The sequence below is a fragment of the Zalophus californianus genome, chromosome 6 (genome assembly GCF_009762305.2).
Source record: "Zalophus californianus isolate mZalCal1 chromosome 6, mZalCal1.pri.v2, whole genome shotgun sequence".
NCBI classification, from domain to species: Eukaryota; Metazoa; Chordata; class Mammalia; order Carnivora; family Otariidae; genus Zalophus; species Zalophus californianus.
In genome coordinates, this window is record NC_045600.1 from 108,610,265 (window position 1) to 108,633,644 (window position 23,380).

The window sequence follows — 23,380 nt, forward strand, 5'->3', positions numbered from 1 at the left end:
CAATTTGTTTGTTTGTTTATTGAGAGAGAGAAAGCATGCACAAGCAGGCAGGCTGCAGGGGCAGAGGGAGAGAGAATCTTAAGCAGACTCCACATCCAGTACAGAGCCCAATGTGGGGCTCAATCTCACAACCCTGAGATCATGACCTGAGCTGAAATCAAGAATCAGACACTTAACCGACTAAGCCACCCAGGAGCCCCTTAAGTCATTATACTATTGATGGGTCTGGAAATTGGTGCATTCTATTTGACAGCAATTTCACAATTAGGAATTTATTGTCTGGAATTACTTGCAGAGGTATACAGAGAAAAGAGCAGATGAGACCAGTGCCATTCCTTTCACCTGGGCTTAAATAATAGCATCATAGACACGTAAGAGCTGAGGAGTTTCTTGAGATTGAAATTTGTGCTGGAAGTTGTCTCTGCAGCTGAGTAACTTAGCTCCTTTTAGCATTCTGTAAAAGCCTACAGAAAAAATCCCAACCTTTCAATTTCCTTTGAACTCAAACATGCATTTATTGAGCAACCAGTGAATGCAAGACTTTGGCTGGGCTGGGGAGGGTGCGATGCAGGGATAACTTAGATCTGCTTCTCTGACCTCAAAGACTTTGGCCTAGAGAAGACTGACTTGTAAAAATAAAACACAGTAATTAAATGAAAAAACAGCTGTAATATAGCTTGTGGAAATATGGGATAGCGAAAATACGATTATATTCTAATTGGAGAGGTGAGGAAGGGGTGGCTTCCTAGCAGATGTGGCATTTGGGCCTTGAAACACAAGTGGATTTTGATAGGTCTGGGAGGTTCAGAGGAAGGACAGGTTGGTATCTCTTCCTTTAGGTTGGAAGAGCATGAACTGTTATGTTAGTCTTTATTGAGCACCAACAAGGTGCTATGTGAAATGCAGAAGCATAAGAACAACTATAAAGGGAAGATACAATACATCCCTGAGGAAAAAAACCATATAATATTAAATGATACTGTGTGATTAAATATCAGAACAGTTTAGAGTCCAGAGGTGAAGCAGAGATACAGGCCAAACACATTTTTTTTTTTGGTAGTGAATTAGTCACTTTAAAATATTTCAGTGAAGGGCTCCTGGGTGGCTCAGTCACTCAAGCATCTGACTCTCAGATTTTGGCTCAGGTCATAATCTCAAGATCGTGAGATTGAGCCCCGTATTGGGCTCCACGCTGGACATGGAGCCTACTTAAGATTCTCTCTCTTCCTCTCCTTCCATCCCTCCCTCCCTCCCCCTCTAAAAAAATAAAAATATTTCAGTGAAGTCAGTAGGAGAAAGCATGAGGCATAAGATGCATATTATTTTTACTACCTCTCCTTTAAGCTTCTAGATTTTGTAAAAAGTTTTTAATTACATGAGAAATGCATAAGATATAATACAATCTTGTTTGAAAAATTCAAGAGATGAGAAAAAAACTAGAGTAAAAAGAAAAATTCTCCCTTCAAAATCTCCTCTTTTCTACCCAATCTCATTTCTTTTCCTAGAAGCAAGCACTGCTATCAGCTTGCTGTGTTTTCTTCCAGAATGATTTCTGGAGTATTGTAAATATATAACCGTGCTATGACTTTACATAAATGGATATGTGCTTTTCCACACTTTAAAAAATACTCAATACCCCATTTTGGAGATTTTTCTATGTTAGTACATAGATCATAAAGTACACAGAGTTAAAAGTCATTCTTGGTAACTAAATTTCCACAGTAAGGATACACCTTGGCTATTTCACCATGTCCATTTGTTTTTGTTTTGTTTTGTTTATTTAAGTAATCTCTACATCCAATGTGGCGCTTGAACCTATGACCCTAAGAGTAAGAGTCACATTTTCTTCTGACTGAGCCAGCTAGGTGCCCTTCAACATGTCCATTTGGATGATCCATAAGATGAAAGCCACTAAGGTCTTACCCGATTTATATAAACATACAAAAAAGCAAAAAACAACCCCAACTCTGGGCTTAACAGTCAGACATCTTCTTTGAACCTCTCACTTACAGCCCCTCACTCAATTCGGGAGATGTAAGTAATCTCTGCAACCACCAAAACCTGTGAGGGGGTTCTGTATGTAAACTGCAATCAGTATTGGGGAAACAGACTATACATCATCCTGAATCCACCCCCAGTCTATGGTTTATGCTCTCCTGTCCTCCAGTTTCCTTGGCTTTTGATATTCAAAATCAAGCAAACATGTCCACTAAAAACACAAACAAAACAAATTAACAAAAACAAAACTTTTCACTTAAGCAGCAGCTCCTATAAAAGTGATTTAGCTTTCAACCCCATCATGAATTGAAAAAAAAAAATCCAGCCCTTCTTTTGACTTCTCTGTTCAAGACTCTAGCTGTCCTTCCTTGAAGCACATACATTAAGGTGACCACAGATATCTCAATGGTGGAATAAAAGGTAGAGGGACAAGAAGCCCAGGGAGGGTGAGACCTCAGTTAATACTTCAAATATAATCCACTACAATAGAAAGATTTCCCCAAATTAGATATACTTGATGAACACCATTTTAATACTTGCCCAGTATTCTAACAATATTTTAGAATATTTATTTAGAAACAAACTTTACCATTCTTTTTAAAAAAATTATATTATAGATGATGATCCATTACAGCTATCTTAGGACATATTCGCCACTGAACTTATATAATTTAGATCATAGTATTTATAGTATGTTAAGCCTTTTGTCACATATTCCAAATAGCTTTCCAAATAGTTGTAAGCATTTGATTCTAGAAGGCTGCTAGAGTGCTGGTAGAGCACACCTAAGACTCCTGCACCAACCTCGAAAAGGTTGTCTGTAGCTGTCACCATTTCCTCGGCTCTTAGTCATTCCTCCACTCACGTAGTCTGGCTTCTGCCTAAACTACTCCACTGAAACCACTTCTGTCAAGGATCCTGTTGCTGAATGGAAGTTGTTCTCCTGTTTGACTTCTCAGAGGCATGTGACAGCCTTAAACTCCTCCTCTCCCATGAAGCTTCCATTCTTTCCTGCTTTTCCTCTCCCCATTTTCCATCTCCTTTGCAGGTCCATCCTCCTCTTTCTAGCCTGCCAAGTTTTCCAGGGATCTAACGTAGGCCCAAAGGGCTTCACCTCTAAAAGCTCTCCTCAGGCAATCCCACATATCTCCACTTCTAGATGCTGATGCCTCCTATACCTCCCTCTTCATCTCAGCTTTTTTCTAGGGCCCCACATCCATTCGCTCACTGGACAGGCCCTGCCAGTAGGATGTCCCAAGCCCATCTCAACAGAACAATGTTGAAACTAAACTTCTTTTCCTCCATCCCCAACTCCTGTATTGCCCATCTCACACCACACGCAAGGTGCTCAAGCCAGAAACATGAGCATGATCTCCTCTCTCAGTCCTCACATTCAGACAATTTCCCAGTCTTGTTGATTCTAACTCTAAATGTCTTTCAGATCTGTCCACGGGCCCCATGTGCTCTGCCAGAATGAGTCCAGGTCTCTGTCAGTCCGTGCTTGGATTACTGGAACAATCTTCTAACTTGGCTCCCTGCCTCTTAGTCTTGCTTCCTTCCCTCCAACCAGTTCTCGCCACAGCAAGGAGAGCTTTCTGAAATGCAAATCTAATGACACCTTACCCAGCTCTAAACCTTGCAGTATCTCCCTATTGCCTCAGAATAAAACCCATGCCCTTTGCTTCCTGAAGCAAAGATACGGGTGCATATAGATTTTTAAATATTACCCTATAGTAAAACTTATTCTTGGTGATGTACAGTTCTGTGAATTTTAACACATGCATAGATTCTGAGGCCACCACAACTACCTGCCACTCCGAATCTCTCCCTCATGCTATCCTTTTATAGCCAGGCTCTCCCCCATCCCTAACCCCAGACAACCCAGACAACCATAGCTTGTCCCATAGTTTGGCTTTAAAAGGGGGGTGGGGGATCTTTTGAAAAAACAAAACAAACCCAAGCCCCTTAAAGTGGCTTTAATGACTACTTAGCTCTCCTCCCTCACCTCCAACACCTGCCCCATCGCTGCAATTAGACCCGACTATTTTCGGTTCTCGGGGTGCGTCCAGCTTTCTTCCATCTCGGGAGCCTCCTCCCCGCCCTTTTGAGCTGGGGGACCTCCTCTGGGCTTCACAGTGCCGAGGGCTTCCCCCACTGCAGCACTCCCACGCGGCTGTAACTGCCAGGCTACTCGTCCGTGTCTTCCATCAGACAGTTCCTTCCGCGCAGGGGAAGTGTTTCAGGCACGGCTACACGCCCAGCCTTCGCGGAGCCGCCGAGTCCCGCCACATCCCAGCCCTCACAGCTCCAGAAGTCTCCCGGGCTTCTAGACGTTCGGAGCCCGGCGCGCGGCGCAGAGCTTCGAAACCCGAGCGAGCATGCGCACCGGGACGCGGCGGAGGGCTATCGCCCCGCCTCCTGCGCGCCGCTCCAGGAAGGGCGGGCCTCGGCGGCTCGTGCTCCCCGCCCCCACCCCTCGCTGCGCCTGCGCGCTGGGGACAACCGTTGCAGGGCGCCCACGGCCCTGAGCGGGGACGGTCGCCGTAGACACCCTCTCTTTTCGGCCCTGAGGTACCCGGCCTGGTGGCCCAGGACGTTCCCGTCGCATGGCGGAGTGCTGCGGACGATGCCCATGAAGTTCTTAGTCCTTCTAGTTGCGCTGTTGCTGTGGCCTTCGTCCGTGCCGGCCTACCCGAGTGAGTGACCGACCTGCGGCGGCAGCGACCCAGGGGATACACCTGGGGGAAGTCCCAGGTTCCCGGGCCCTTCGGAGACCCGGTCCTGCACTCCTCCCACACCTCACTGCCCCGGGTCCTAGGCCTCCGATGCGGAGGTGTGTCCCTCTTCTCCTTGCCCCTTCCTCCGCGGCGACCTGCACGCTGCCGGCAGCGATGCGGGGGGCGGGTCCCGGGCGTGACCCGGGAAGCGCCGGGCTGGGCACACTGGGCTCGCGGGTGTGACCTCACCTCTGGCGGACACATTCCTTGACGTTAACCTCGTCCCCTTTTGCCAGAGTCTGTGCATGTGGGATAAAGCAGGGGTCTGCAAACTGCGGCCCGCGGGCCAAGGCGGCCTGTTTTTGCGTGGCTGGCTGGCCAAGGACGGTTTTTACGTTTTTAAAGGTGAATATGAAATGTAATCTCTCCTGACATGTGGAAAACTATGAAATACCAATTGCATTGTTGATAAATAAAGTTTCATTGGAACACAGCCATGCTCGTTCCTTTTTGAATTGCCCATGGCTGCTTTACCGCATTATAACAGCAGGGTTAAGTAGTTGCCACAGAGACAGTATGGCCTGCAAAGCCTAAAATATTTACTTCTGGCCCTTTACGGAAGAAGTTTGACCCCTATGGTGAAACATGGAGAGCAAGTGGATTGTGGTGCCTGTCTAGGACACTAACTGACCCTCCTATGCACTCCCACAGTGCATCCCGGTGCGCAGGATTCACAACCGTATTTAAGCAGAATTGAAACTTAACGACTTGGACTTGTTCCTGTCCCTCCCCGATAGCTGAAAATCACACCTGCCAAGACTACTATATTAACATGTGGAGACGTTGAGGTATTTAAGTGGAGTGTCTGATACTGAGACTCCACATAAGACTGGCTGTGAGGCTTGTCCATCTAGTCTAACTAGTTCATTGTAACATTTAGTAATGTTGGGGTTGGTTTAACCAAATAAATAAAGTTTAACACGTAGGAGTGAAAAAAGTATCAAGGAACATGCCAGTTATGAGGAGCTATATTTCAGAATTGTTAAAAGGTCTTAGTTAAAAATTAGATTTAAAAAATGGAAATACAGCACAACCTAAATCATGACTGGTAATGAGAAAAATTCTGGATAAAGTGTCCTAGATCACTAAAGTTAGCACTTTAAATACTAACACTTATGATTGTTAGCTGTTTTAAACAGAGATCTTTGTAAAATGTTTCTTCTTTGCCATAAAGAAACACACCTTGAAGATGATATCTTTTCTTGATGTCTGATGGTCGTTATTACTAACATCAGTTATTGCATTTTGGTAGCTGTAGATCAGTAAGTCACAACTGACATGTATGGAGACTTTAGTTGAAGTGACATTAATACAGTCATAAAGTACACTCTGGGCTTGCTGGATCCCTGCTTAACTCTGTAAGCTCCGGCCTAACTGCATCATTTTGTGGCCTATTCTTTTTCTTTGTGGCCTCTTCCCTAAGTTTTCTTAAGGCTTGTAGGAAATGAAAAGATACTTTTCAGGAAAGAGAGCCATTTTGTGTTGAATGTATAGATGGCACAAGACATAAGGAAAATATATATAGATCATAGAAGATACCTTGAAAATGTAATTTACTTCTTTTCCACAGAAGTGGGTTAAGGGATATGTAGGGCAATATTAACATGGCTACTTTCTTTCTCTCATTCTTTTTCTCTAAGTAATTTTAATTTTGTTTATGTATTGTTTGGAATAAGTACACCAAAAGAAACCAGGTTTATCCTTGTGTTTGATTTAAATCAGATTTGTATTCTTTATTTTACCTGGCCACTATTCCAACATTTGTTGGTGAGAGAATCATATAAAAAATGTTATCATGCCAAAGAAAAGGCACATAGGTTTTTATAATGAAAAGTGCAGCTTTGACTTATTTTTCTAGAATACTAAGACAGTTTTGAGGTCATCTTATACAGACATCGTGGGTATTGTATTAAGTAATTACATTTATTGAAAACCTCAGTACTTCTTTTAACTGTCCATACCTTTCTAATATGCCCAACTCAAGTTTAGCTAGTACTTGTTTAATCTAAGTTCAGTTTGACATGAATAAGGCTTAGATGTACAGCAGTCTGCATTCCTGTACATGCATACACATCCTGATGGTGCTGGATAAGCACCTTTTTACTATATACTTAAATTTATATACATTCAATTTTCTTATATCCGATTTTTCCGTAGTTTTAGTTTTAAATATTTTCCAAATTTAAAAATCATACCTCTTTAATGTATTTGCAGTATATAACTTCTTAATGAGAATTCTTGTTGCTTTAAAAAATTATAACTTCTAAAGTATCATTTACATAATAGTTATATATTTAAATACTATTAAATTATGTAATTTGCCTTCTATAATTTTGAGTCACCAAATATTGGTGAGCCTGAAGCTACAAACACAAGAATGTGAAATATTAGCTTTTGGGCTCTTTTTTGTATCTCGTGGATAAATTGTTTTTTCCTGGTTATCTCTTTGGATCAGTCAGCAAAGGTAGAGTAGATGATACAGGATTGTTTTAAGCTTGGATAAGAAAACCTCTTAACTTGCTTCTCTAGGTTGGTGTTTAAATTGGCTCAATATTTACATTTTTGGCATATATCTTTGTCCTTAGAAGACCTTTGTCCTAATAGACCACAGAAGGCAAGGGAAGTAGTAAAGCAGCAAACGGCAATAATTGTTGAAATGTATTGGCAAATACATTAAAAAGAGAAGCAGTTTCCTTTTATCTCAAGTACATTCAAAAGATAAAGTTCACTTCTGATGCTGCAAGTCCACTTTACATTGTTTCATTACTTGTTTCAAGGCCCCAGGCTATAGCACTGGGAGGGTCTCTCAGACCTGTAAATGGAAGGCCATGACATACTTCATTAATGTTTTAGATAATGAGGAGCATGTTACCATATATGTGAATGTCCAGAGAGTTGCCTTTAGGGGTGTAGCAGTAGTTGCATTAGCCTGTCCTTTAATTTTTTATCAGAAAGAAAGCCGTCTTTCTGTTCTTTTGAGCTGCTTTTTGTGTTCTTTTGATAAGATCTCATGTGTTTTTATTTTATTTATTTTTAAAGATTTTATTTATTTATTTATTTATTTGAGAGAGAGAGAATGAGAAACAGAGCACAAGAGGGAAGAGGGTCAGAGGGAGAAGCAGACTCCCCGCTGAGCAGGAAGCCCAGTGTGGGACTCGGTCTGGGACTCCAGGATCATGACCTGAGCTGAAGGCAGTCACTTAACCAACTGAGCCACCCAGGCGCACAAGATCTCATGTGTTTTTTAAAGACTTCTTGTTTTCTGTTATTAGTTGGTTGTCCTAAGACCACTTTGTAGCTTCCCTACTCTGGGTTCAGCCATCCTTCTGAGGCTACAGTAGAAGATGGTATTAGAGACCAAAGTACCTGGGATACATAACAGACTAACGTCCTTGGGTGATATTGTTATTTAGGTCATTTTATTGAACAGAACTAGAAGAGATCTATTTCCAAGTCATGAGTTTGCTTTGGTTCCAATTAAATTTTAACATCAGTCCTGGGATAACCTGGTTTTTAACTCCACTGGAACTGAATTTGTAAACCTTTTTATAAAAGTATTATTTGGGATGCACAGCTGGCTCAGTTGGTGGAGCATGTGATCTTGGGGTTGTGAGTTTGAGTCCCATGTTGGGTGTAGAGATTACTTAAAAATAAAATCTTAAATAAATAAAAATATAATAATGAAGCTGTTTTGGTTATGTGTTGCAGCATACAGACCATCCCCCAGATTTATTATTTCTCATGGTCTATGGGTTGACTGGGCTCAGCAGGGCAGTTTTGCCTCATATGGTGGATTTGAGGTCACTCATTCAACTGTATTCCGCTGGAAGCTCAAGTGGGATGAGAACATCCAACATGGCCTCTTGTCTTCCAATGTCTTTCTCTACATGACTTCTCATCTTTTAGTAGTCTCGCCCAAATGTCTTTTTACCATGGCACCTTGCTTCTAAGAGGGAGCTTTACAAGCCCCCAGTACGCAAGCTCTTATCAAGCCTGTGCTATGTCAGACTTTGTAATGTCTCCATAGGCCAAGACAATCACATTGGGCAAGCCCATATTCACTATGGGAATACGCTAACCGAGAACATAAATATCAAGAAATGCAAAGTCATAAACTTACATTTATTTTTCCCCCAGCTTTATTGAGGTATAATTGACAAAACTGTAATATATTTAAATATACAGTGTGATAATTTAGGGGCGCGTGGGTGGCTCAGTCGGTTAAGTGTCTGCCTTCAGCTCAGATCATGTGGGATCAAGCACCGCATTGGGCTCCCTGCTCAGTGGAGAACCTGCTCCCTCTCCCCCTGCTCCTCCCCATGCTCTTCTCTGTCTCTCTGTCAAATAAAATCTTAAAAAAAATACACAATATGATAATTTGATATATGTCTACATTGTGAAAGGATTCCCACCATTGAGTAAATTAGTACGTCACCTCACATAATTACCTTTTGTGTGTATTTTTGTGTGTGTCATCAACCATAGTCACCATGTTATACATTAGATCCTTAGGCCTTATTCATCTTCTAACTGAAAGTTTGTACCCTTTTACCAGACTCTCTATTTCTTCCACCCCCAACTCTAAAGTTATATTCCTTTACCTGGAACACTTAATTAATATGAACAAAATTACTTGTTTTGTCTATCCGTAAAAATTTAAATTAACAAATTATAGGAAAACTGCTGGATGAATGACAAGATACAATGTTTCCCTTTGTGTCCATTCTTTGAGTGTACCCCACTAATGAAGCACAGTTATTAGAACTTTGATTTGAGTTGCAAGTACCTCATCTTGGTTATTTGTGTTCTTTTTAATTTACAAATGTTGGTGTGTTAGCTGGCAGTTCTTAACATGATGACAGAGTTCAGATATTCTTATTTGTATCACTTCTGTAGAATAAGGGAAATCTATTTGTGTTCCCCCTTAATGACATGGATGGAAAATACAAGGAATTTGTTCTCCAAATTAAGGACATTCAGCCAGAGTCTGGTCCACCTATACATGATTCCATGCTTGGGTATATGTTAAGCATTATATACATGAGTTCTTTATCAGTAAAGCCATTCTGTTTTTCATTCCTGTGGTAATAAAAATCCTAGTTATATTCAAATCTTTAAAAAAAGGAGCGTCCGTGGTTCTTGGTTAAATTTTGAGTGTAATCACCAGATGCCATAGCAAGGTTATAGGCCAAGGCAAAGTAAAAATGCATTTCTTAAAGCACAAAGACCAGAGGTATCCTATTGAACTTTAATTTCATGTGAAAGTTAAAAAGTTTATCTTTTCTTCTTTACTGAGCTACCAAGTTTCCTCCACATATGGAACATTTTACTACTACCTTTAACTTACCACATATTTGAAAATTAACAGTATTATTGGGCTTTAAAGACTTTGGTTTTTTAAAAATTTTTATTGTTATGTTAATCACCATACATTACATTAGTTTTTGATGTAGTGTTCCATGATTCATTGTTTGTGCATAACACCCAGGGCTCCACGCAGAACGTGCCCTCCTCAATACCCATCACCAGGCTAACCCCCTCCCTCCACCCCCCTCCCCTCTAGAACCCTCAGTTTGTTTTTCAGAGTCCATCATCTCTCATGGTTCGTCTCCCCCTCCGATTTACTCCCCTTCATTCTTCCCCTCCTGTTATCTTCTTCTTTTTTTTTTCTTAACATACATTGCATTAATTGTTTCAGAGGTACAGATCTGTGATTCAACAGTCTTGCACAATTCACAGCGCTCAACATAGCACATACCCTCCCCAATGTCTATCACCCAGCCACCCCGTCCCTCCCACCCCTCCACCACTCCAGCAACTCTCAGTTTGTTTCCTGAGATTAAGAATTCCTCATATCAGTGAGGTCATATGATACATGTCTTTCTCTGATTGACTTATTTCACTCAGCATAATACCCTACAGTTCCATCCATGTTGTTGCAAATGGCAAGATCTCATTCCTTTTGATGGCTGCATAATCCATTGTGTATATATATCACATCTTCTTTATCCATTCATCTGTCGATGGACATCTTGGCTCCTTCCACAGTTTGGCTGTTGTGGACATTGCTGCTATAAACATTGGGGTGCACGTACCCCTTCGGGTCCCTACATTTGTATCTTTGTGGTAAATACCCAGTAGTGCTATTGCTGGATCGTATGGTAGGTCCATTTTCAACGTTTTGAGGAACCTCCATACTGTTTTCCAGAGTGGCTGCAACAGCTTGCATTCCCACCAACAGTGTAGGAGGGTTCCCCTTTCTCCTCATCCCCGCCAATATCTGTCGTTTCCTGACTTGTTAATTTTAGCCATTCTGACTGGTGTGAGGTGGTATCTCATTGAGGTTTTGATTTGGATTTCCCTCATGCCGAGCACATCATTAGTTTTTGATGTAGTGTTCCATGATTCATTGTGCATAACACCCAGTGCTCCATGCAGAATGTGCCCTCTTTAATACCCATCACCAGGCTAACACATCCCCCCGCCCCCCCTCCCTTCTAGAACCCTCAGTTTGTTTTTCAGAGTCCATCATCTCTCATGGTTCGTCTCCCCCTCCGATTTACCGCCCTTCATTCTTCCCTATCTTCTTCTTCTTTTTTCTTTTCTTAACATACATTGCATTATTTGTTTCAGAGGTACAGATCTGTGATTCAACAGTCTTGCACAATTCACAGCGCTGACCATAGCACATACCCTACCCAATGTCTATCAACCAGCCACCCCGTCCCTCCTGCCCCACCCCCACTCCAGCAACCCTCAGTTTGTTTCCTGAGATTAAGAATTCCTCATTATCAGTGAGGTCATATGATAACATGTCTTTCTCTGATTGACTTATTTCACACAGCATAACACCCTCCAGTTGCATCCACGTCATTGCAAATGGCAAGATCTCATTCTTTTTGATGGCTGCATAATATTCCATTGTGTATATATACCAAATCTTCTTTATCCATTCATCAGTCGATGGACATCTTGGCTCTTTCCACAGTTTGGCTGTTGTGGACATTTCTGCTATAAACATCAGGGTGCATGTACCCCTTCGGATCCCTACATTTGTATCTTTGGGGTAAATACCCAGTAGTGCTATTGCTGGATCGTATGGTAGCTCTATTTTCAACGTTTTGAGGAACCTCCATACTGTTCTCCAGAGTGGTTGCACCAGCTTGCATTCCCACCAACAGTGTAGGAGGGTTCCCCTTTCTCCACATCCCCGCCAACATCTGTCATTTCCTGACTTGTTAATTTTAGCCATTCTGACGGGTGTGAGATGGTATCTCATTGAGGTTTTTTTGATTTGGATTTCCCTGATAGTGATGTTGAGCACTTTTTCATGTGTCTGTTGGCCATTTGGATGTCTTTGGAAAAATGTCTGTTCATGTCTTCTGCCCATTTCTTGATTGGATTATTTGTTCTTTGGGTGTTGAGTTTGATAAGTTCTTTATAGATTTTGGATACTAGCCCTTTATCTGATATGTCATTTGCAAATATTTTCTCCCATTCTGTCGGTTGTCTTTTGGTTTTGTGGACTGTTTCTTTTGCTGTGCAAAAGCTTTTTATCTTGATGAAGTCCCAATAGTTCGTTTTTGCCCTTGCTTCCCTTGCCTTTGGCGATGTTTCTAGGAAGAAGTTACTGCGGCTGAGGTCGAAGAGGTTGTTGCTTGTGTTCTCCTTTAGGATTTTGATGGACTCCTGTTTCACATTTAAGTCTTTCAACCATTTGGAGTCTATTTTTGTGTGTGGTGTAAGGAAATGGTCCAGTTTCATTCTTCTGCATGTGGCTGTCCAATTTTCCCAACACCATTTGTTGAAGAGACTGTCTTTTTTCCATTGCACATTCTTTCCTGCTTTGTCAAGGATGAGTTGACCATAGAGTTGAGGGTCCATTTCTGGGCTCTCTCTTCTGTTCCATTGATCTATGTGTCTGTTTTTGTGCCAGTACCATACTGTCTTGATGAAAACAGCTTTGTAATAGAGCTGGAAGTCCAGAATTGTGATGCCGCCAGCTTTATTTTTCTTTTTCAACATTCCTCTGGCTATCTGGGGTCTCTTCTGGTTCCATACAAGTTTTAGGATTATTTGTTCCATTTTTTTGAAAAAGGTGGATGATATTTTGATGGGGATTGCATTGAATGTGTATATTGCTCTAGGTATCACTGACATCTTCACAATGTTTGTTCTCCCAATCCATGAGCATGGAACGTTTTTCCATTTCTTTGTGTCTTCTTCAGTTTCTTTCATGAGCATTTTATTATAGTTTTCTGAGTACAGATCCTTTGCCTCTTTGGTTAAATTTATTCCTAGGTATTTTATGGTTTGGGGTGCAATTGTAAATGGGATCGACTCCTTCATTTCTCTCTCTTCTGTCTTGTTGTTGGTGTATAGGAATGCCGCTGATTTCTGTGCATTGATTTTATATCCTGCCACTTTACTGAATTCCTGTATGAGTTCTAGCAGTTTTGGGGTGGAGTCTTTTGGGTTTTCCACATACAGTATCATATCATCTGCAAACAGTGAGAGTTTGACTTCCTCTTTGCCAATTTGGATGCCTTTGATTTCTTTTTGTTGTCTGATTGCTGTGGCTAGGACTTCTAATACTATGTTGAATAGCAGTGGTGAGAGTGGACATCCCTGCCGCGTTCCTGACCTTAGGGGGAAAGCTCTCAGTTTTTCCCCATTGAGAATGATATTCGCTGTAGGTTTTTCATAGATGGCTTTTATGATATTGAGGTATGTACCCTCTATCCCTATACTCTGAAGAGTTTTGATCAAGAAAGGATCCTGTACTTTGTCAAATGCTTTTTCTGCATCTATTGAGAGGATCATATGATTCTTGTTCTTTCTTTTGTTAATGTATTGTATCATGTTGATTGATTTGCGGATATTGAACCAGCCTTGCAGCCCAGGGATAAATCCCACTTGGTCATGGTGAATAATCCTTTTAATGTACTGTTGGATCCTATTGGCTAGTATTTTGGTGAGAATTTTTGCATCCATGTTCATCAAGGATATTGGTCTGTAATTCTCCTTTTTGATGGGGTCTTTGTCTGGTTTTGGGATCAAGGTAATGGTGACCTCATAAAATGAGTTTGGAAGTTTTCCTTCCATTTCTATTTTTTGGAACAGTTTCAGGAGAATAGATATGAATTCTTCTTTAAATGTCTGATAGAATTCCCCTGGGAAGCCATCTGGCCCTGGCCTTTTGTTTGTTGGGAGATTTTTGATGACTGCTTCAATTTCCTTAGTGGTTATAGGTCTGTTCAGGTTTTCTATTTCTTCCTGGTTCAATTTTGGTAGTTGATACATCTCTAGGAATGCATCCATTTCTTCCAGGTTATCTAATTTGCTGGCATAGAGTTGCTCATAATATGTTCTTAGAATTGTTTGTATTTCTTTGGTGTTGGTTGTGATCTCTCCTCTTTCATTCATGATTTTGTTGATTTGGGTCATTTCTCTTTTTGATAAGTCTGGCCAGGGTTTTATCAATCTTGTTAATTCTTTCAAAGAACCAGCTTCTAGTTTCGTTGATCTGTTCGCTGTTCTTTGGTTTCTATTTCATTGATTTCTGCTCTGATCTTTATTATTTCTCTTCTCCTGCTGGGTTTAGGCTTTATTTGCTGTTTTTTCTCCAGCTCCTTTAGGTGTAGGGTTAGGTTGTGTATTTGAGACCTTTCTTGTTTCTTGAGAAAGGCTTGTATTGCTATATACTTTCCTCTCAGGACTGCCTTTGCTGTATCCCAAAGATTTTGAACAGTTGTGTTTTCATTTTCAATGGTTTCCATGAATTTTTAAAATTCTTCTTTAATTTCCTGGTTGACCCATGCATTCTTTAGTAGGATGCTCTTTAGCCTCCATGTATTTGAGTTCTTTCTGAATTTCCTCTTGTGATTGAGTTCTAGTTTCAAAGCATTGTGGTCTGAAAATATGCAGGGAATAATCCCAGTCTTTTGGTACCGGTTGAGACCTGATTCGTGACCTAGGATGTGATCAATTCTGGAGAATGTTTCATGGGAACTAGAGAAGAATGTGTATTACATTGCTTTGGGATGGAATGTTCTGAATATGTCTGTGAAGTCCATTTGGTCCAGTGTTTCATTTAAAGTCTTTATTTCCTTGTTGATATTTTGCTTAGATTATCTGTCCATTTCAGTTAGGGGGGTGTTAAAATCCCCCACTATTATTGTATTGTTGTCAATGTGTTTCTTTGCTTTTGTTATTAATTGCCTTATATAATTGGCTGCTCCCATGTTAGGGGCATAGATATTTACAATTGTTAGATCTTCTTGTTGGATAGACCCTTTAAGTAGGATATAGTGCCCTTCTTCATCTCTTATTACAGTCTTTGTTTTAAAATCTAATTTGTCTGATAGAAGGATTGCCACCCCAGCTTTCTTTTGGTGTCCATTAGCATGGTGAATGGTTTTCCACCCCCTCACTTTCAATCTGGGGGTGTCTTTGGGTCTAAAATGAGTCTCTTGCAGGCAGCATATTGATGGGTCTTGTTTTTTAGTCCAGTCTGGTAGCCTGTGTCTTTTGATTGGGGCATTGAGCCCATTAATATTCAGGGTAACTATTGAAAGGTATGACTTTAGTGCCATTGTATTGCCTGTAAGGTGACTGTTACTGTATATTGTCTGTGTTCCTTTCTGATCTATGCTTCTTTTATGCTCTCTTTTTGCTTAGAGGACCTCTTTCAATATTTCTTGTAGGCCTGGTTTTGTGTTTGCAAATACCTTTAGTTTTTGTTTGTCCTGGAAGCTTTTTATCTCTCCTTCTATTTTCAGTGATAGCCTAGCTGGATATAGTATTCTTGGCTGCAGTTTTTTCTCATTTAGTGCTCTGAAGATATCATGCCAGTCCTTTCTGGCCTGCCAGGTCTCTGTGGATAGGTCTGTTGCCAATCTAATGTTTCTACCATTGTAGGTTACATATCTCTTCTCCTGAGCTGGATTTTCTCTTTGTCTCTGAGACTCATTAGTTTTACTATTAGTTGTCGGGGTGTTGACCTATTTTTATTGCTTTTGAGAGGGGTTCTCTGTGCCTCCTGGATTTTGATGCCTGTTTCCTTCCCCACATTAGGGAAGTTCTCTGCTATAATTTACTCCAATATACCTTCGGTCCCCCTCTCTCTTTCTTCTTCTGGGATCCCAATTATTCTAATGTTGTTTCATCTTATCGTATTGCTTCTCTCTCGAATTCTGCCCTTGTGATCCTGTAGTTGTTTATCTCTGTTTTTCTCAGCCTCTTTATTTTCCATCATTTGGTCTTCTATATCACTGATTCTCTCTTCTGCCTCATTTATCCTAGCAGTTAGTGCCCCCATTTTTGATTGCACCTCATTAATAGCCTTTTTGATTTCGACTTGGTTAGATTTTAGTTCTTTTATTTCTCCAGAAAGGGTTTCTCTAATAACTTCCACACTTTTTTCAAGCCCAGCTAGTATCTTTAAAGTCATGATTCTGAACTCTAGGTCTGACATCGTACTAATGTCAGTATTGAGTAGGTCCCTGGCAGACGGTACTACCTCTTGTTCTTTTTGCTGAGGTGATTTTTTTCGTTTGTCATTTGTCCAGAGGAGAACAGATGAATGAGAGAACAGAATGCTAACAGGTTAACAACGTCTCCAGCAAATATACTCTATACAAATCAGAAAAGACCTGAAACCAGGGGACAAGAAAGGGAAAGACAGAAGAGAAAAAAAAAAGGCAAAAGAAAAAGATAAAAACAAAGAAAAACAGAACAAAACAAAACAAAAAAAACAGAATATGATCAAATATGATCAGGCTAGTGCATAGATCAGTGCCACACACTAGGTTTTGGGCATATTTTGGTCTGTTAGAAGAAAGTGCCTGCTAAAATTTTAAAGGAAGAAAGAGTTATATATGTACAAAATAAGGATTGATACAATGAAGGGATGGCAGATGACTGTAAAGATGAAAATTATAAAAGATTTTATAGAAGGAATTGATAAGTTGTTTTTAAAAAGAAAGAAGAAGATTTAAAAAGAAAAAGAAAAAAGAAATAAAGGGAAAAAAAGGGAGAGAATGTAATCAGGCAGGAGACTAGAACAAAGCCATACACTAGTGATTTAGGGTGTATTTTGATATGTTAGAAGAAATTGTATCTCAAAATTTTAAAGAGAGAAGAACTTATATATATATGCCAAAAATAAGGGTAACTACTATGAAGGATAAAAATATGACTCTAAAAATGAAAAATAAAAAATATTTTTTTTTAAAAAAGGGATTGATAAGATGTTGTTTGAAAAAGGGAAAAAGAAAAATTAAAAAAAACAGTTAAAAAAATTAACTTTGAAAAACTAATGAATTATGGTAAAAAAGCCATGAATTCTATGTGCAGTATTCCCCTAGCGCTGGAGTTCTCCTGTTCTCCTTGATCGGTAGACTAGGTCTTGCTTGCTGGCTGTTCGTGCTGATCTTCTGGGGGAGGGGCCTGTTGCCATGGTTCCCAGATGTCTTTGCCGGAGGCTGAATTGCCCCACCCTTGCCGGTCCGGGCTAAGCAAGCTGCTCTGGTTTGCTCTCAGGAGCTTTTGTTCCCTGCAAGCTCTTGGTACAGCTTTGGAGGACCAGGGTGAAAATGGTGGCCTCCTAATCTCCGCCCGGAGGAGCTGAGAACTCGGGGCCCCGCTCCTCAGTGTGCCCCCAGAGAAAAGCATTCGGTCACTCCTGTCTCCCCGGTCTCCGGCCGCACTCTGTGCTCACCCGGCCTGTGACCGAGCATTTCTATCTCTGGCACCCTACCCCGTGTGGAGCCTCCAAACCCAGCAGATCCCTGTGGTTCGCTCCTGCGCCGCTCCTCCCGGGGGAGGAAGGGGAGTCTCCCCGGATTTGTTGCTTGTTGGGTCCCTGCTGGAGGAGCAGTGGCCTGACTGTCACTGATCACCGTTTCTGGCAACCCCGAGCTGAGAGCTTGCTCCTCGGCTCCGTCTCTGCAGCTGGCTTCCCCGCTCTGATACCTGGGAGCTCTGCCGCACTCAGGCACCCCCGGTCTTTCTGTGACCCCGAGGGTCCTGAGACCACACTGTCCCTCTAGAGTTCCACCCCCTGCTTAGCCACTGGAGCGATGTCCCTCAGCGGAGCCGACTTCTAAAAGTTCCGATTTTGTGCTCCGCAGCTCTAGCACTTGCCAGAAGCGGCCGACGGAGGCCCCCTCCCCGACCGTCTATCCTCCCGAATATCGCCTTGGATTCACTTTTACACACGTCCTACCTTCCAGAAAGTGGTGGCTTTTCTGTTCAGAGAGTTGTTGCTATTCTTTTCTTTGAGCTCCTGTTGAGTTCGTAGGTGTTCAGAATGGTTTGATCTCTATCCACCTGAATTCCTGAGACCAGACGAAATCCAGGTCTCCTACTCCTCCATCTTGCTCTGCTCCCCATAAGTCTTTGTTTTTTTTTTTTAAAACATAAGTTGTATATTAAACACATGATCAGATAGCACCCATCTTATATTGAGAGGTGCAGATTTTTTTTTAGAATTTCCTCTGATTATCCTGGTTTTGAGTGTATGTCTTTGAATAGCCTATGTATTACATTATGTATTATAACTTATCAGAATCTTTTGGTATCAATATTTTACCAGTTTGAATGAAATGTAGAAACCTTACCTCTCTTTATGTCCTTTACCCTCTCCCATTCACGATATAATTGCCTTAAATATTTCCCTTACAAACATTGAGAACCACATCAGAGTATTATAAATTTTGCTTTAACTGTCAAACATAATTTGAAAAACTCAAGAGAAGGAAAGTCTATTGCATTTACCCATACTTTTGCACTTCCTTTTATTCTTTCTTCCTTCCCAATGTTCCAGCATTCCTTCTTGTATCAGTTTCTTTCTGTTTAATGAACTCCATTTAGCCATTCTTACAGAGTAGGTCTTTTGGCAACTTAATTTCCCTTCATCTCAGAGGTATTGATTTTTCATTCCTGAGGGATACTTTCCCTTGATAGAGAATTCTAGGTTGACAGTCTTTTTGTTTTGTTGTCTTTTAAGCTCTTGACAAATTATCCCATTTTCTTTTGACCTCCATGGTTTCTCCTGAGAATTCAAATTGTCATTCAGAATTTTTTCCACTATAGATAAGGTGTTATTTCTCTCTTCATTCAAGATTTTTTTCTTTGTCTTTAGTTTTCAGAAGTTTGATGAATGTCTCAGCATGGATTTCTTTTGGTTTACTCTGTTTGAGGTTCACTTAGCTTTTTGAATCTGTAAGTTCATGTCTTTTGCCAAACTTGGGATTTTTTCTCAGCCATTATTATGTCTTTGAGTACTTTTCCAGACTCACTTCTTGTTCCTTTCCTTCCAACATGTGGATGACATGAATGTTAGGTCTTTTTGTTGCAGTCTTACACATCTCCGAGGCTCTGTTCATTTCTTTTTCAGTCTATTTTCTGTTTTTCACATCGAGCATTTGTAATTGTTCTGTCTTCCAGTTCACGGATTCTTTCCTCTGTCCTCTCCATTCTGCTGTTGAGCCTATCCATTAAGTTTTTTTCATTTCAGTCTTTGTATTTTTCAGTTCTAAAATTTCAGCTTGGTTCTTTATATATTCTGTTTCTTTGCTGATATTTTTGAGTTCTTTGCTGAGAGTTTCTATTTTTCTTTCTTTTTTTAAGATTTATTTATTTTAGAGAGAGTGCAAGCAGGGGGAGGGGCAGAGGGAAAGGGAGAGAAAGAGGGAGAGAGGGAGGCTCCCCACTGAGCATAGAGCCCGATGCAGGGCTTGATCCCATGACCCTGAGATCATGACCTGAGCTGAAATCTAGAGTTGGATACTCAGCCTACTGAGCCACCCAGGCGCCCCAAGACTTTCCATTTTTTAGTTGTCTCAGCCATGTCCATAATTGCTTGTTGAAGCATTTTTGTGATGCTGCTTTTAAACCCCTGCCAGATGATACTAACATCTGTGTCATCTTTGTGTTGGTATCTGTTGACTGCTTTTTCTCATTCAAATGGAGATTTTCTTGGTTCATGTTGTGACTAGTGGCTTTTGATTAAAACCTGGACATTTTGGGTATTGTGTTGTAAGACTCTGGATCTTATTGAAATCTTCTGTACATATTTAAATAGGCCTCTGAGCCTTTGATGTCACTTTGGTGGAAGACAACTGTTGCCTTGTTACCACAGGTCCCAGCTTCTCGTACAGCTTTCTCTACTGGAAGAGAAGGTATTAATTTGTGCTTGGTAGCAACATTTCTATGGGATAAAGGCAGAGGGGTTGGAGCATGTCACTGAAGCCCGATGGGGGTAAAAGTCTGGGCTCTCCACTCAGCGTTTGCTAGTGGCTGTAGGGCGACAAAGTTTTCTGCGGTGTTTGGCTGGAATAGAGTGGTTATTGCCTAAAAGTTTTCTGTCTTGCTAGGCTACCCTTTTACTTGTCCTTTGGCTATAGAGAGCAGTATTTTCTTGGAGACTTTTTGTCTATGTCCATTGGTGTTTCTGGGTTGCTGGCTTCTCCAGTCCCTAGTCTGGGGTATATGTGGCAAAAAGAAAACCCAGGGAACTCACTGCTGTATCATTCCTTGGATCTTGAAGCTCCTAGTTGGTCTGTCTTCTCTCTGCCTTTCAGAATGCATATTTTATATGTGGTGTCCAGGGTTTTTAACTGTGCTTAGTAGGAAGGATGGGGGAAAGTACATGTTTCCTATCTTTTTGGAAGTGAAAATCCAGATACATTGTTTTAAAACATTTTATTTGGGACTTATGGAAGAGACAATGTGCTTCACAAGTAAGCAAGAATACTTAAGTAGAGGATACATTGGAATGATGTGATGACCTGGTTTGTTTGTTTGTTTGTTTGTTTATTTATTTGATAGAGAGAGACACACAGCGAGAGAGAGAACACAAGCAGGGGGAGTGGGAAAGGGAGAAGCAGGCTTCCCGTGGAGCAGGGAGCCTGATGCAGGGCTTGATCCCAGGACCCCGGGATCATGACCTGAGCCGAAGGCAGACGCTTAACGACTGAGGCACCCAGGCGCCCCGACCTGTTTTTATTTTTAATTTTGGTCAAAATATGTTGGAATTAAGCTTGCAATAATTTTGTTTGTATTATTTTCCAGTTTGTATATAAAGTAGTAGATATTAGAAAGGAGAAAGAAGTTTTAGTTGACCATCAGACATCTAAATTATTTAGATAGAATTTTATCTGACTAGTGATTCATAATACTCCATCTAAATAACTTACAGAGAATGCAAATAAATTCAATATTTTGAGAGTTTGTTTAAAGTTCTTTAAGTTTTCAATTTTATAGGCAATTAACCAGTATACATTACTTTCCTAGCAACATTCCTTTTAATTTACAAGCAGTTTGATGCCAAACCTTAATGTTTTTCTTTTAAGTCTTTAGCTAAATACATATGTTATTAGTTTAAATGTTAGCTTATAGGTCCATAATTAAAAATGGCAGGAAATATAGCCAAGTTAATGTCAAAATAAAATACAATTCATATTAAATATTATCAGAGAATTATAACACTTAAAAACTCTATGTAAGACATTTTAATGGAAAAATTCTGTTGGTCATTATGATCTTATAATATTGTGCAGGTTTCATAAACTAATTTTTAAGACACAATTATTTGGTTTATAGCACATTTCAAGTGAAATTTCATATTCACATAATTATTATATGTTTTCAAATCATTTCTCAAAAAATTTAGATATATTAGCTTAAGTGCAAAAATCCAAATTCTGCATAGATTTGGATATGCTCTGTTTACTTTCTAGTTTTGTGTTCATGATCATGCTACATGATCACCACACAAATGAAACACATTAAAAAAATGCTTTTTTTTAAAAAGTACAGTTTTTTATAAGACCTAAATTTTATCAATACTCTTCTGGAATTTTAAATTGTAACATTAAGTAAGAAACTCCCCAAAGAAATATTAAAATTACCTAGTTTTATTATAGACCTGTATTTTATTATTCTTTAAAGTAAAGATAATTCATATAAACGTTCCCAAATTTGAATTACATGTATATTTTTAAAAAATTATATTCCCCCTCCTTTTTTTTTTTTAACCAAAGAAGGGGTGGGAATGGTTTAGTTTTCCTTTTTAATTCAGAAACTATTCAGAAACTATTGATTCTTTGCCCAAGATTTAAGGTGACATGTTTTTCCTTTCTTAAAATTTTAGTCTCAAAGAAACTAGGTATGTTACTGTATAAGATTTTTAATATTAGCATTTTATTACTGTCATTACATTTTATTGTAATTTTTGGCATGCTTTTACTTCTCAGGAGCAAAGAATCTTTTTTCTTTGTTTTCTTCATTTTTGAGTGTAAGGTTTTCTGGAAAAAAAATTGTTATTAAAGCAGTTAATGCATAATACCATTTTAGCTTTACCAATTAGGAAATCTCTCCAGAAACAAAGAAAGTTGTAGCTTTTCGGATTTTTACAAAAAACACATCTATATATATCCACTCTTTTAAATAGACATTGTAAAAGAAATTATTTGGTTTTTTACATTGGTTACCAATTGAAGTTTTATGTATGTGATTAGATATTTTAATTGATGCTTGATAGTACATTTTTAAGAACTTGAGACTTCCAAACATCATTTTTAAAACTCGATTAACGAGGCACCTGGGTGGCTTAGGCGATTAAGTGTCTGCCTTTCGGCTCAGGTCATGATCCCGGGGTTCTGGGATTGAGCCCCACATTGGGGCTCCCTGCTCAGCGGGGAGTCTGCTGCTCTCTTTCCCTCTCCCTCTGTATGCTCTCTCTCTCTCAAATAAGTAAGTAAATAAATCTTTAAAAATAAATTAAAATAGGGAACCTGGGTGGCTCAGTCATTAAGCGTCTGCCTTCTGCTCAGGTCATGATCCCAGGGTCCTGGGATTGAGCCCCACATCGGGCTCCCTGCTCCATGGGAAGCCTGCTTCTCCCTCTCCCACTGCCCTGCTTGTGTTCCCTCTCTCACTGTCTCTCTCTCTGTGTCAAATAAATAAATAAAATCTTTAAAAAAAATTAAAATAAAACTTGATTAGTATGCAATATATTTGCATAGATAATAGAGCACTAGGTTTTCTTGGGGTGGTTTGTTATACAGTTTCATTAAAAAAGAAAATAAACTATGTAATTTACATGTGTTAAAACCACTTTTGTTATTGAAAATGACTAGAGCTGAAAATCACATCTTTTAATTTTTAAAAATTTGTAATGCCTTTTAATCTTTAAAAATTTGTAATACCTCTGGCCACAGAAACCATAGTTTCTTAGCTTAGACAGGGGAACCAAAGCACTCCTAACTCTTTGGTTGAAGAAAAAAATCTTATGAGCTATACAGTCATATCCATAATCTTAAATTTAAGAAATTTTATATTAGTTTTGTCTTAGTTCAAAGTAATAAAATCTATGGCATAACGAAACTGGGAAATATAGCTCAGTTTATAGAATGTCTTCAATTAGTTCTACTAACTGAAATGACAATAACATCTATTGATAAAATCAAATTTTTATAAACTTGTTCTTTAAAAATGATTTTTTGTTTTATCTTTATGTTAATATCCAGTAACTATAATACAAAACAGAGTGATAAACATGACCTTTTAAATATATACATACAATAAAGTACATAAAT

General features: G+C 39.8%; 1 protein-coding gene and 1 long non-coding RNA gene across 3 annotated transcripts in view; one reads left to right on the forward strand and one right to left on the reverse strand.

Moving 5' to 3' along the window:
• Positions 1-4,343, reverse strand: part of LOC113908623 — a 72,264-nt gene extending 67,921 nt beyond the window's left edge. For both annotated transcript variants that reach the window (XR_003515552.1, XR_003515553.1), the window contains exon 1: positions 4,004-4,343. This is a non-coding gene — a long non-coding RNA (uncharacterized LOC113908623). The remainder of the gene's footprint in view (positions 1-4,003) is intronic.
• A 145-nt stretch (positions 4,344-4,488) lies between these two features.
• The window catches only part of SPESP1 (sperm equatorial segment protein 1), a 34,362-nt gene continuing 15,470 nt past the window's right edge, over positions 4,489-23,380 (forward strand). The window contains exon 1 of the mRNA XM_027568896.1: positions 4,489-4,694. Within this exon, the coding sequence (XP_027424697.1) occupies positions 4,625-4,694 (70 nt within the window). The 5' untranslated portion in view covers positions 4,489-4,624. The remainder of the gene's footprint in view (positions 4,695-23,380) is intronic.